Here is a 13,949-nt window from a genome sequence, read left to right on the forward strand (position 1 = left end):
AGATCTGTGCTAGGGACAGAGACGCCACTGATGACTGCCCTTCCTCTGGCAACAAGGGTCTCTGTGGGAGGTGTTAGCTTCACTGGGTCTTTGCAGTTGTTCACTCCTTGCACACCTTCAGAGAGGACATCCGGAAGATGGAGAGTGTACCATTCTAAAGATTGAAGTTGCCCTAAACCACAGGAGACTAGGAAGCAGCACTTTGGGTTGGGACTCGCTCTTCTGAGATTCTGCTCACCGTTCCCTGCCACTGCCCCTCATGGCATTATTACATTCTGTTTAAATTCTTTATTTTCCTATGTCCACTTCAGACCATGAGCTCTGTGAGGCAAACACTGCCTTGAGTTTGTTCACTACTGCTGAGCTTGTCTGGGTCAGAGCTTAGTAAATATTTGTTGAATGACTAGATGGATGGATAGGCATTGGATCAATGAGCAAGGGAACTTAGAGGCATTAAACTCTGGGTGGAAAAAAAAGTCTTTTCATTCCTTCTGATCATTCATTTTCCAAACAGCTACTATATGTACTGTGGCTTTAGGGAACAGTCAGTACAATTTAATTCCATCCCTTGTGTATAGGACTTAACCAAGGCTTCATTTATTTAGTAAGACTCAAGAATTAATTCTCAGGCAGTGTTGGAACAGCAGTCCTAAAGACTGCCTTCTTGAATCTCTTACTTTTGTTTGAATGGCCAGTGGCCTGGCTTTGTGTACTTTTACTATAAGATGGGCTACAGCATACGAAATGGGGCTGTATGTGGGCTGGGCAAAGCAGAAAAAGGAGATGGATAACACCATGGACAAAGACACAGAAAGATGGGGGAAAAGGAGGTGTGGCCAGGGGGCGCCTTCTAGAGGAAGAACATGGAATGGAAAGTCACAAGATGACAGAAACCGAGCATTCCCTTTCCCCCAGTGGGGTCTATATTCTTCCTTTGTGCTGTCTTATCACCCTGTATCTATCTTATTACATGTTTAATCTTAGGACCAAATCCTATTTTTAAACGCCGTAACATATCCAATTGATTGACTTGTTACCACTGCATCCAACTCTTTGCCTTTAAATCCCATTTCCCTTTGACTGAAATAACTAACTAATGTAGCATAGAAACCTGCAAGTGTGTTTATAACCATTTTATTTGTATGAGATAGAAATGAAAAAACCCTGGATGCCAGAGGTGAATGGGTAAACGATGTATATAACCTCATGCTCGGATTATGACTCATCAGTGAAAGAGAACAGACCATTGACACAGGCAACAGATTGGATGGATCTGAAGAGCACTGTGCTAAGTGAAACAAAGCTAGTCTGAAAGGATCACATGCTGCCCAAATTTACTTCTGTACTATTCTTGAAGCAACAGAGCCATAGAGATAGAGGAGAGGAGTGTTTGCGGAGGACAGGCGTGGGGACAGGGAGTGGCAGTCGCCCACTCTGGCTCCTTCTACCCTGACAGTTCCTTTGGCTATAGGACAGACTGCTATGGCTCATCTGATGTAAAGCACTCCAACCCCCAGACCAGGGAGCCTGGGAACAGAAGTATGCCAGCCAGCTGGCGTGGCAATATGGGCAAGGAGCAAAAGCTGAGAGAACGGTGGGACTAAGACAGACTTTGACAGCATTTACATGAACTATTTCCAAAGCTTTATCTTACTGCTGTAGCTTAAGCTGCCAGGAATCCAGGATTCCTTTTACAGCATCAGCTCCATAGAAAGTAAGCTCTATGTGACTCTGTGTTTCCAACCTGAGTTTGAATTGCTGATCGTATTTAATTTGGGGCACATAACGAAAGTATGGATTCCCAGTACTATAAACAATGAAACTGTTCCCCAGGTGTCCCTGGACACTAATTACTGCTCACTTCTTGGGCAATGGCAAAGGTAATTTGAGTTTTAAAGCTCATTACTTAATTAGGCTGATTCGGAGGAGTGTTTCTCAGCCTGAAAAGTCAGATTCTTTCTTTCAGATGTTCAGCATCTTAGAGAAAGTAATAACCAAAACAGATATTTTAAAATATAAATCGTAACTGCGTGAGACATATTGTCTGTAAGACTGTTTTTTTTTACTATTTCTTTGAGTGTGTGTGTGTGTGTGTGTGTGAGCATGTGTACATGTGCCACTTGTGTGACGGTATCCATGGAGGCCAGAAGAGGGCACTGAACCCCCTGGAGCTCGAGTGACAGGCAATTGTGCACCACCCAGTGAGCATGTTGGGAACCAAACTCAGGTGTGCTGCAAGAACTGTTAACCACTGGGTGGATCTTCCAGCCCTGAAAAGTGATACTTTTAAAAGGTAACTTCAGTGTCATTTTAAAAAAGAGAGGCTGAATATTTTACATGAAGTCAGTGATTCTCCCTCCACAGATAATAGAAGATATTCAAAACACACATGCGCACGTACACGTACACACACACACACACACACACACACACACACACACACACACACACACACAAAGGAAAGTTAGTCAGGGTGCAGTGGACACTCAATGTGTATTAACACTTCCTGGTATATGCCCCTGCACAAGATGCCCATCCTTGGGCAGAAGTTAGAGAAGTACCACCTCCCTCTGGATTCATGATAAGTGATTGTCTACTTGAGTCCATCTTTCTTTGGGGTATTGTGTAACATGCTGTTAGATATACTGATCATCTGACTTCAGTTCCCCTTAAATAATCTAGACTCAGGGTGAAGGAGCAGACCAGGACCCTGGGCAGGGTGTGTGCATAGGTCTCTTTTCCTTCCCATATGTTCTAGGACAGGGAAGCCAGTCTGTGGAGTAGCCCAAGTGTTTCTGCAGTGTGTGGTAAGCAGACAGACTGGAAGTGATCTTTGCAAGGCTTCCGTGGGCACACATTAGGCCCTGGCAAAAAGGGCAAGGACATGTGTCATCTCTAGCCATTTGGTGGATGCCCAACAGTAAATAAGGAAATAGCACAAGTGATTATTTCTGAAAAAGTAAAATCCAGAGATAAGATGGGTCTCATAGCCTTTGGTACTAGGCAGCCCAGGCCACTGGGAGGCTTGTGGAGTCAGGCACTGTGCTCCAGGTCTTCTACTTTATTAAAGTTCAGCTTGCTTTCCAATTCAGACCAGACATTTTTAGTGGCTACTTAAAGTACCCTATCTTGAGAAGACTGTAGCGCAGATGCCACTTTTAATGTGCAAAAAGAGTCATAATGGATTCATGATGTTTGCAAGCTATTGAAGATGGGGTGACATCATACATGCCGTACCTGATGACCTTGGTCCCCCTCAGATCCTACCCAGGACTAATGTAATACCATATGCGTGTTGTTTGTACATAGCCCAAGAGAAAGTTACAACAACCCTATTTAAAATATGTTAGTAAAATGACGCCATGGCTTGACTTTTCAGAAACAACAAAACCCTCCTATGTGTAGCAAGTCTACTACTGAAAAGTTTTTAAATCTTCGTAGCACATTATGTCCTTCAGATGGCTGATTTGCATATTTGCTTTAAATCATGGTGGCTTTGAAAATAACTGTATAAATGTGGTCACCACAAATGACTCTGAGCATTCCAATGCTGAGCTTTCCTTTGCCTTGACTTGAAGAGCCAGTATCGAGAGTCATAGAGTCATTAGGCTCAGTGGATGAAAGCAGCGAGCGGGACAATGTTGTCCATTTTGCCCCCCATAGGACTTTTGAATGCATTAGTCCAAGGCTGGTCTTCTGGCAAGACTATTTTGATAAAATGTGGTTGTCTCTGCCGGGTTTTCTGTTCTTTGCCTTTTAACCCTCAGGGTGGAATGTTAAAGGTCGAGCCTACAGCTTGGCTGGCTTGGGGGATTCTGAGATGTGGGTCGCTGCTGGCCACTGGACCTGCCTCCTGTACACTGAGCCATAGTACCTTGACAGTCTGTCCCTGAAGGAAAACCCTGAGGATGGAATACTTCTACCAGCCCAGAAGTGACGTTATTGACTAATGCCCTGCCCCCCCCCCTTCTTTCTCGTTCCAGAAACAGAGTTATCAGTGCCTACCTCATCCTGGAACATTTCAAGTGAAATCGACAAAGGTACATGGAGGGGAAGCGCCAGCAGGGGAGGGAGGAGGAGGCTCACCCATAAGCCTTGGCCTGCTCTTCCTTCAAATGAACCTCTGTCCACATCATTAAGAGGAGGAGGCTGAAAGAAACCCCCAGCTCACATTGTGATGACTTCACATTTAATTATTTGGAATTATTTCTGAAGAAGTCTTTTTCCCCCTTTTCTTTTTCTCTTCTTCCTCTAACATGTTCCACATGGGTAAAATGCTTCAAGATGTGAAGCGGGGCCATTCCTGACCTTCCTGGTCTGCGTCTAGTGCATCTCGTTTGGGGGATTTGACCCAGCCTAAGCCAGGACTGATGAGAGCCCTTGGCTGGGTGACCTTTCTGGACAAGCATTTGATGTGCTTGCGGGGTTCAGGGCCCAGCATTCGGGATGCTTGTAATTGCCGGTGTGTGCAGACAGCAGCCTCCTGTGTGCACGTGGGAAGCACGTTCCCACCGTGGAGTTGTGGCTTTGCATTAATCAAGGCCTGCCGTGTGCTTTGGTTAGTCTGAGGAGCTCCGATGGCCTGGGCATGACAAGGCCCAGGTGTTGGGCTCTGTCTGCCTTGAGCCCCCTTTCTATTTAGTCCCCTTTGTCTTGTCTCTGTGTCTCTAACTGGATTCCTGGTTCTTCTAGTAGTTCCGGTTTCTCAATCTGGCTTGTCCTTCTGTTTTTTTGTTTTTGTTTCTTTGCTAATATCCACCCTCCACCTTCTGCAAGGAGCTAATTCTTTCTCTTTCAAGACTGAACATAAGCTCTATGGCATTCACAGGCTTCTTCAGTCCCTTGTAGGAAGTACCCTCTCTCTCCTTGAAACTTCCATTTCCTCATTCATTCAGTCATTCACCCAGTGATACATTGCTTAAATTCTTATTACTTTCTTCTCTGGGTACTATTCGTAGAATTAGGATCCAGAAACTGATTTCTTTTGTGTATAGTATTCTCTTAACTTAGTACCTTAAACACCCATCTTCTCCTGAGGCTGGGAGAGAGATTTCTACAAGTCTATCTTGTTATTTGGTGGTGGTAGGGCATGGATTCTTGTCTGTGTTAAATCCCCAAATAAATGTGAAATAAAATGATGAATCCACCATACAATGCAAGACAATGTTTTGATACTTCAAGTGTACAAATACTTGTCTCCAACAACTTACGGAGTTTCCTCTTTAGCTTAGGTGTGGTTCTGAGTTCCGGGACTGCAGTGGTAAAAGGAGTTTGATCCCTTTCTTATCACTGTGATAAAATATCTGAAGGGAAGGAGGGGCTTTATCCAGGCTCACAGTTTGTGAGGGTGTCATCGATCGTGGTGGGGAAGGCATGGCAGAGTTCCTGGTGGCTCACAGCTGCGGCAGTGGGATTGGGAGGCTGGTTGCAGACCCGGGGACAGAGAAGTCAGGCTAGAACTTGGACTGGGCAATAACCCATAAGGCCACTCCTCAGAGAGACCCACTACTTCTAGCTATATCCTGCCTCCTAAAAGTTCTACAGCCTCCCTCAAACAGTGCCACCAGCTAGGAACCAAGTATTCAAACACATGAACCTGTTTAAACCATTAACAGCTCAAAAGTCACCTCCAAAGTTTCCTTTTGCGATCAGCTCTCCTGTCACTAAAGTCCTCACTGGGAAAGTTTTTCCTGATCTAGGAGAGATTGCATCATAGAAGAGCACAGTAGATGTCACAGTTTGACTGGTGGGACTTTATTAGGCATTTCAGAATGCTAGCGGGGGTGGGGGGGAGCGCGCTCATAATTTTTTCTAGCATTGAATTCAATCTAGATTTTTTTAAAAATGGTATTATCCATGATTCCTCTTCATATCAGGTACCAACACAAGATTTAGGAGGCAGGAGATTTCTAATGTATGTTTATGGGATATTTTTAATGGGAAGAGGAGATAAAGACTACCAGACATTTGCTTAGTGCCTGTCCTGTGGCAGCTGCTGTGGTAGATGCTTTCGATGTGTGAACTCACTGTGCAAGCTCCTTGTGGCACCAACAGACTCATCACATCATGATCTACTACATGCGGATCATCAGCCTCCCACTCCCCATAACAAGAAGCCTGTATGGGCGAGACAGGCACAAGGCTGCTGGGCGAGAACTCAGCTGCCCGGCTTGCAATCTCCTCACCAGCACTGTTTGCATTGATAGTTGCCTTTTGAGAAGTAAATGGTATCAAAGTGAGCCTGTGGGTAGTGGACAGAAGAAAACCCACCCCGGGTCTTTCATTTGTTCAGAAGAGCCTTCCAGAAAATGTGGGAGCTTTCTAGTGATTCTTACGTCATGTTTTGCTATATGATTAATGGAGACTAGTCTATAATTCCCACTTAGAATTAGAAAGAGAGCTGCTTAAGTAATCCACTTATTTATTCATTGCTTAAATCTTTATTGATTTCTGGGTAGCATTTGAAAACTTAGGATCCATAGACGAGTCAGGAAAGGGATCCTGTTCCCTGTTCCATGAACTTGGAGCTTTCATTGCACATAGTGATACTCAAATATATAATTAAAGCCTTTGGGTTGCTTTCAGAGATGGAGCTATGGCAGGTGGAGCATATTCCCTAAGCCCATAGGCAAGCTGGTGGAGATAAAAATAAAATCCACTGCCAGGCTGGCACACAGAGGAATGACTGGGTTTTAGAAATTAAGATGGTACTCGGTGCTTTAGTGAAGATCAGTGATGAGGAGATAAGCTGAAGGTCCTATGGGCATCTGGGAAGTACGTGTGATTCTTAGGGTGGTGCCAGGACCCCAGCCATAGTCTCCAGGCCTTTCTGCCCAGCAAGCCAGCTGAGTACACTTTCTCCCTGCAGCCACAGGAAGAAGTAACGAAAGAAAAACCCCTGTTGGGTACACTACAATGCCTTCCTTCTCACCCATTCATTCCACCTGGCCTTCATAGCCTCACCTTGAAAGCTGCTACTGACGGGTCATGAGGATGGTTTCTGAAAATGGCTGCTTCAGAAGGAAATACCATCTAAAGTGAACTGGTGTTCAGGGGCTCACCTTAAGACCAACATAGAGTTGGAGTAAATGTGTTGAGAGCCCTGTGCTATTCACAGGCTCAATGACAGGAGGCCTCAGAGGTTCTTCACAGAAGCCAGATGTTTCTTTTGGAGAAAATGACTGGCAATGGTACCTGTAGGGAGCAGAAAGGAAGGGGTCCTATGGCTGCAAGAAGTTGTAAGGCCCACCTCCAACTCTAAATAGTTCTCGGTGGTCACAAATGGGTTTGGGGATATTGTTTAATGGAGATCTGGCTTTCTCTCCCAGCTTGGAACTTTATACATTATAGAGACACTGGTTCTGACTAGTGTGAGCTCTTGACTTGACCGTGAGTCCTGGCTTCCTTTTGTCTAAGGCTGTTTTCTTGGCCAAGCAGAACACCCGTGGCTTGTCTGTCTTGGCAGAGCTGGGATGGCTTACGTGCACACTACAATGTACAGACCTTGACTTGGCACCTTAACCCATCAAGAGCCATGGCAAGTCCCTAGCTTAGAGGTAGTTGCTACCTCTTGTGTCTTGATTCATCCTTGACACACAGGTAGTCTGTGTTAATTGTATCAGGTGACCTGTAGCTTGGAGATCCATTATCAGCTAGACCAAATGAGGAGGCAGAGTCATTGTATTGTGCTCCTAATTATATAAATTTGAAACAATGGCAGGGGTTAAAGGTGACAAGGTACCTTGACACTTAGCATGCTGACAGTCTTCTGGAACTTGGGTCTTGGAGAGCTTACTCCATTTTGTCTTCTGTCTTCAAAACTGGCATCTAACTGAAGGACTTTCTCATCAAATCCCAGGGATTGCCATGTTGTGTTTAAGATTCCCAGGTTGAACAGTTTGAGTCTTCATCAACATCTACTCATGTTTACACATGAGTGTAACCATAGAACCATATAGGCCAGCAGTGGAACCATAGAACAAACCAGAGAATCTTAGCTTGGGGATAATGGATGGTCCATGCACAGCAGCTTAGCGATCCACCACTGTGTTTTTATTTTGAACTTCACCTTGCCCTGCGCCCTGTGCTAGCTCTGCACTGACCGTACTGGCTTCCTTCACCACCTCTGGAAAGCCAAGCTCTTTGCTGTTGGAGGGCAGCTTGCACTACCCTTCCTCTCCCAGGGGTCTGCTTGCATTTGCTCTTTTTCTGTTCATCTGAATGGTTTTTAAGGCAACCCTTCTTAAAGAAACATGCTACTGGCCTAGAAGCAGCTTTCTCTGAGACTTTTGCTGGTCCTTCCTATTCAACAAACCCATTCAGTTTTGCAAACAGACTCTCCAAACGGAGGCCTGTGGAATTCTGTCAGAAAACCGAGGGATTAATGGCCCTCGTGGCCCATCTTAATCCTTTAAAGCTGCTCACAGGAGAGGATTGCCATTAGGCACCCTTGCTTGTCCCTGCAGTTTTACTCCCTCACACCAGAGCTCCTGGTCTGCAGCTCTTAAGGACACTCAGCTGAGAGGAGGGAGGCCAGTAGGATGCTCAGGAGGTGGCCAACTTCCAAAAAAAAAAAAAAAAAAAAAAAAAAACCAGCCCTCAGCAGAAAGAGCGGTCCAACAGCTTGGTAGTGTGTGTGCAGGCATGCCTGTTTATCACTTACAGTTGAAAGAGATTTTTGCCTTCTTCCTGCCATGAGTCTCCGGTACCGTACTCCTTTGGTACCGTTTTCAGTCATTTCTAGCCAAGACAAGTCACATTTTTGACCAATAAATAATCACAACCCACAGAGAACAGGTTTCTTGACTGTGGCAGGGTTTCTCATTGTCTGCAGGTTCCATGGATGGTTCAAGCCTGCTTCTTTCTGAGTAGCTTGGGAGTTTGGCCTTAAACTCCATCTGGAAAGCTGTAGAGCAGGATTGTGCTTATAGGGGTCACAGGCAGCCATGCATTTGTGGTCTTGGTCGATCTAAATAAAGGCCTATGGGGCTTTGAGGTGCAGAGGCCCCTTGGTGAAGGGCATGGGAAGGACAGCCACCTGGATCCTGCCTTAGCTCCTCTGTTCCTCTCTTCTACCTTGGCTATGCTACCATAGCGCCAAGCTTTTCGCTGTCCCCACCCTATTTCAGGCCTTTGCCACGCTTTGCTGTTTTCTCTGGTGAGAATCTGCCCCATACCCCCCACTCTCACCCAGCCTTTGCTGTCAATAAAGGCCCAGGTCAGGCATCACTAGTTCCTATAGAGCTTTCTTGACTTCACCTTCTACATTGGTGTTCCCAAGTGCTCCTTGTCTCTTGCTAGGTCATGCCTTTATCCCTGTATGTTCTTCTTCTCTTGGTCCTTCATCTCTCAGGAGAGAGTCTCTGTTGAACATCTTCATTTCAAGTAAAGCTCTCATGGATTCCCCCTTCTAGGGGCAGAGCCAGGCAGGAAGCTCACTGTACAAGTGGCTTTGGGAGGGCTCGGAGTTCCACACTTCAAGCCTCTGGACCAGGAATCACACTTTTGAGTCCTGGTAGCTCAGTAGTTGGAATGATTAAGTGGATGTGTTAAGTCAGAACGAGGAAGCAAAAGGTATTAGTGTAGCCCCCAGAAACTGGAAGAAGTAAGAAATGGGTTCTACCTCATACTCCAGAGGAAGCTCCCTCCTGCTAGACTCTGGACATCTAACTCCAAAACCAGGATAGATTATATTTTCATTGTTTTGAGCCTTCAAGCTGAGGATAATTTGTCACGGTAACGTCAGGCGAATAATAAACAGACTCAGGCGAATTGCCCAAAGTCACCAGAATGAACCCGAAGTTCAAATCCAATCTGCTAATAACAGATTATATTGTCTCAAATCAAATACAATTTTATGATACAAATTCCTTAGATTTGTTTAATGGAAGAGATGTCCTGAGTGAATACTGCAGGTAAGATGGATGCTGGAGACCGAAGATCAAGAAGCAATCATGAACAAGACAAAAGCAGTTTTATCTTTGGATGGTGTTAGTGGTTGGAGTATGAAATACCCCATAGGCTCTTGGGTTGCCAGCTGGTGGCACCGTTTTGGAAGATTGTGGACCCTTTAAAAGGTGGAGCCAAACTGGAGGACTAAATAGATCACCAGCAGCCTTGTGGGCGGTACATCATTTCTCACCCAGGTCTCTCTTTCCTGATTGACACGTGTCTCCACCCCTGCTGTGCCTTTTCCTCCCATCTCTCCAAGGGGCCTCCAACAACCATGAGCCTAGATAAATCCTTCCTCTCCGAAGGAAGCACTTCATTCTGATACCATAGAGATGAGGAAGTAATGAACACAGACATCCTTCAGTTCAGTGGGAGAAACTTTAAACAATTACTTTCACCTTCATAGTTGTACTCAAAATCATTGCAACCTGACAGTGATAGGTTTTACAAAGGAGGAGTATAAAATCACAAGATTTTATTCTGGAAACAAACAAACAATTCTTGCATGCTCCTTGGTAGGCCCAACTAAAAGCCAGCGGAGGGTAGGGTCAACCGTGTATCCTCTCTGGTCTATTCCTGTGAGTTTGAATGCTCCAAACTGCGCCTCGGCCCCCAGGAGCTTGTGGACGTTGGTCCACCATGAAGCAAATCTCTGAGGATAGAGACCCACAAAAGAAGGCAGTAATGCTCGCCCATGTGCGAGCTCTGCAACCCATTACAGACATCATCAAGAGGCAGCGGGGTGTGGGAGGATTTCTTCAGACAAGGTTGAAAACTTTGGCATTCCTGCGCCAGGCCAGATTTCCTGGAGGGCTGTGAGGAACTCCCTAATTACCCTTCATGCTGGCCAGTGTTGTTTCAGAACAGCTCTCGCCAAGAGCTCGTGCTTCAATATCACTCTGCCTGGTCGTATTGCATAAGGTGCTCACGTGCTCGGAGAAACTGCCCACAGCCTTGTTGTCTGCGCAGAGGAGGACGTTCAGGCCCCCGTGTGTCTCAGGGGATCTTGGCTCTGCTTCCAGTTGTCGCAAGGAAGGCTGATTCAGTCTCACCGTTTTTTTTTTCAAATGAGTACATTTTTACGGGCCCTAAGTGACACCTGACCACCTTTGGCCTCTGGAATATGCTAGTGAAGAGTTCAGACCGACTTGTAAGGATGTCTTGTCGGTGACCTTTGATTATCTTCTGGACTTGGAAGGAGGGGTTCTTCTAAAGTACCTTTTCCAGTACTTTAGCATCAACATCACTCCCCAAAATTATATCCACTCATTCACTCAGTAGTTACATGTACTAACTATATGTCAGGACCACACAGAGGTAAAACAGTTGGTGAAAACATCAAAGTCCCCACTCTGGCGGCAGGGGAGGGGGGGTTGTTAGTGAATCCTAGATGCTATACTAACACTTTCTGAATGGTTCCTGCTCACTCTCATCAAAATCCTAGGTAGACACTGCCGTGTCCATTTGTTTGTTTGTTTGTTTTTCGAGACAGGGTTTCTCTCTATAGTTTTTGTTCCTGTCCTGGATCTTGCTGTGTAGACCAGGCTGGCCTCGAACTCACAGAGCTTTGCCTAGCTCTGCCTCCCGAGTGCTGGGATTAAAGGCGTGTGCCACCACTGCCGGGCTTGCTGTGTCCATTTTATGGATAGGAAAACAAGTCAGAGCAAAGTAACTCAGCTAATAAAAAGCAAAGCCAGGATGTTGTGCCTCGGTACCCACTGTAAGCTATTTCTATTATATTCTGGTTCATTAGATTTATTACAGGAGTTTTGTGACTTAGTATATTTATTACTTTGTATATTATGTTAGTCTGGTCCTAAGAAATTTGTGTGATTTTTTTTTTTAAGCAGGAAAAGAATGTAGACTGAACCCTGCTCAGAATAACAGCTTGTCTTCTGCTAGTGTGGTCAACTACCTCTTTTACAGTTTTAAGTAGTTCAGATCTTGTTCTTAAAGACTCTACAGACCAAATTTGGCATCTTCTTGTTTTTCCTATTTTCCCCCTTATTCCACATGTGTCTGTTGTTACCTTGCATGCTCCTTACTGTGCTAATACCACCAGAGGTAGTGCCAGCCACTTATCCTCTCTGGTCCATTTCCCTGTGATAGTAAGCACTGGATAACAAAATTAATAACATGCATTCCTCTCTAAGATGCTAAAAGTCAACTAAGAGAAAGAAACTAAGTAAAGTGGGTACATGCCTTAGTTTGGGTTTCTATTGCTGTGAAAAGACACCATGACCATAGCAACTCTATACAAAGGACACATTTAGTTGTGGTGGCAGCTTACTGTTTCAGAGGTTCAGTCCATTATCATCATGACAGGGACCATGGTGACGTGCAGGCAGACATGGTACTGGAGAGGTAGCTGTGAGTCCTACATCTTTCAGGCAACAGGAAGTTGACTAAGACCCTGGGCTATATTTGCAGCATAGAAAACCACAAAGCCCGCCCTCACAGTGAAACTCTTCCTCCAACAAGGCCATACCCATTCCAACAAAGCCACACCTCCTAATAATGTCACTTTCTATTAAATTATGGGGGGCAATTACATTCAAACTACCACATTCCACTCCCTGGCATCTACAAGATTGTAACAATATCATAATGCAAAACTCATTTAGTCCAACTTCAAAAGTCTTCATAGTCTATCACAGTCGCAACAATGATTTAAAGCCCAAAGTTCAAAGTCTCTTCTGAAATTCATGCAATCTCTTAACTGTAATCACCTGTGAAAATCAAAATAAAAAAAGCAGATCACATACTTCCAATATATAATAGCACAAGATATGCATTACCATTCCAAAATACAGGGAAAGGAGCATAGTGAGAACATACTGGACCAAAGCAAGATCAAAAACAAGCTGGGCGAAGTCCAAACTCTGCATCTCCATGTCTCATGTTAAAACACTCTTCAGATCTCCAACTCCTTTCAACTTTGTTGACTGAAAAACACTTCTTTCTCTTGGGCTGATTCCACTCCCTGTTAGCAGCTCTCCTCCGCAGGTATCTCAGGACCCTGGCATACCTAACATATTGGGTTCTCCAAGGCAATTCAGGTTTCACTTCACAGCTTCATGCAATGGCCTCTCTATTAGGCCTCCATTCAGGGACACACTTCCTCAAACAAGGCCATAACCACCCCCAACAAAGCCACACCCCCTAATACTGCCACTCCCTATGAGATTATGGGTACCAATTATATTCAAACTTCCACAGCACATGATAGGTAAGGGGGTGATGGACTTCATACAACTCAATGGGGATGGCAACTCTGGAGCTAAGTAGTATAGGATGGAGAAGAAATATGAGACAAAGGAACACATCTGGCCATGCTCCGCTTCTCTTCTCCTCTGCCCAAATGTAAGCCAAAATTGCATGTCCATTTTCTCACACAATTCTTCCTGGATTTTTTTCAAACAATATTTTCTTATTCAGAACTAGGTTTCTGCTCTTGTCATTCTACGAGACATAATTGCCATCCCAGAATGTGAAAAGGAAGAATGTGCGCAATCTTTTAGTTAGAAGAGGCTTGTAAGAAATATTTACATCATCAAACAGCATGTATTGCTCTTATGTTTTAACCACAGAATCAGCTTTGTTACTGGCATTGATTATAGCAACATAATAATAAAATATAGCAATAATCCTAATAATTATAGGGTAGCTTTCACACAGTGGGCAATGTAAATAGTACCTTATGCAAATAATCTATTTCTACTTGTTACCAGGAAGCTAGAGCTTAGAGAGACTAAATATCTTAGTTTTATTTTTGCTGCTATGATAAAATACTCTAACTAAAAGCAGTTTAGGGGAGAGGGGCTTTATTTTAGCTCACAATTCCAGGTTACAGTCCATTACTAGAGGGAAGTCACAACATCAGGAGCTTGAAACATCACATTCATAGTAAAGAACAGAGAATAAGAAAACACACACCCTCAGTCGCCTGCTTGCAGTCAGCTCAGTTTCTTGGCTCATACAATTCAGAATCCTCTGCC

The 13,949-nt window shown here is 44.6% G+C and overlaps 1 protein-coding gene across 1 annotated transcript in view; it reads left to right on the plus strand.

Moving 5' to 3' along the window:
* Positions 1 to 744: 744 nt before the first annotated feature.
* The window catches only part of Ror1 (receptor tyrosine kinase like orphan receptor 1), a 149,743-nt gene continuing 136,538 nt past the window's right edge, over positions 745 to 13,949 (plus strand). The window contains 3 exon segments of the mRNA XM_028870326.2: positions 745 to 830; positions 1,472 to 1,539; positions 3,984 to 4,040. Coding sequence (XP_028726159.1) covers positions 745 to 830; positions 1,472 to 1,539; positions 3,984 to 4,040 — 211 coding nt within the window.

The sequence above is a fragment of the Peromyscus leucopus genome, chromosome 2 (assembly GCF_004664715.2).
Source record: "Peromyscus leucopus breed LL Stock chromosome 2, UCI_PerLeu_2.1, whole genome shotgun sequence".
Taxonomy (NCBI): domain Eukaryota; kingdom Metazoa; phylum Chordata; class Mammalia; order Rodentia; family Cricetidae; genus Peromyscus; species Peromyscus leucopus.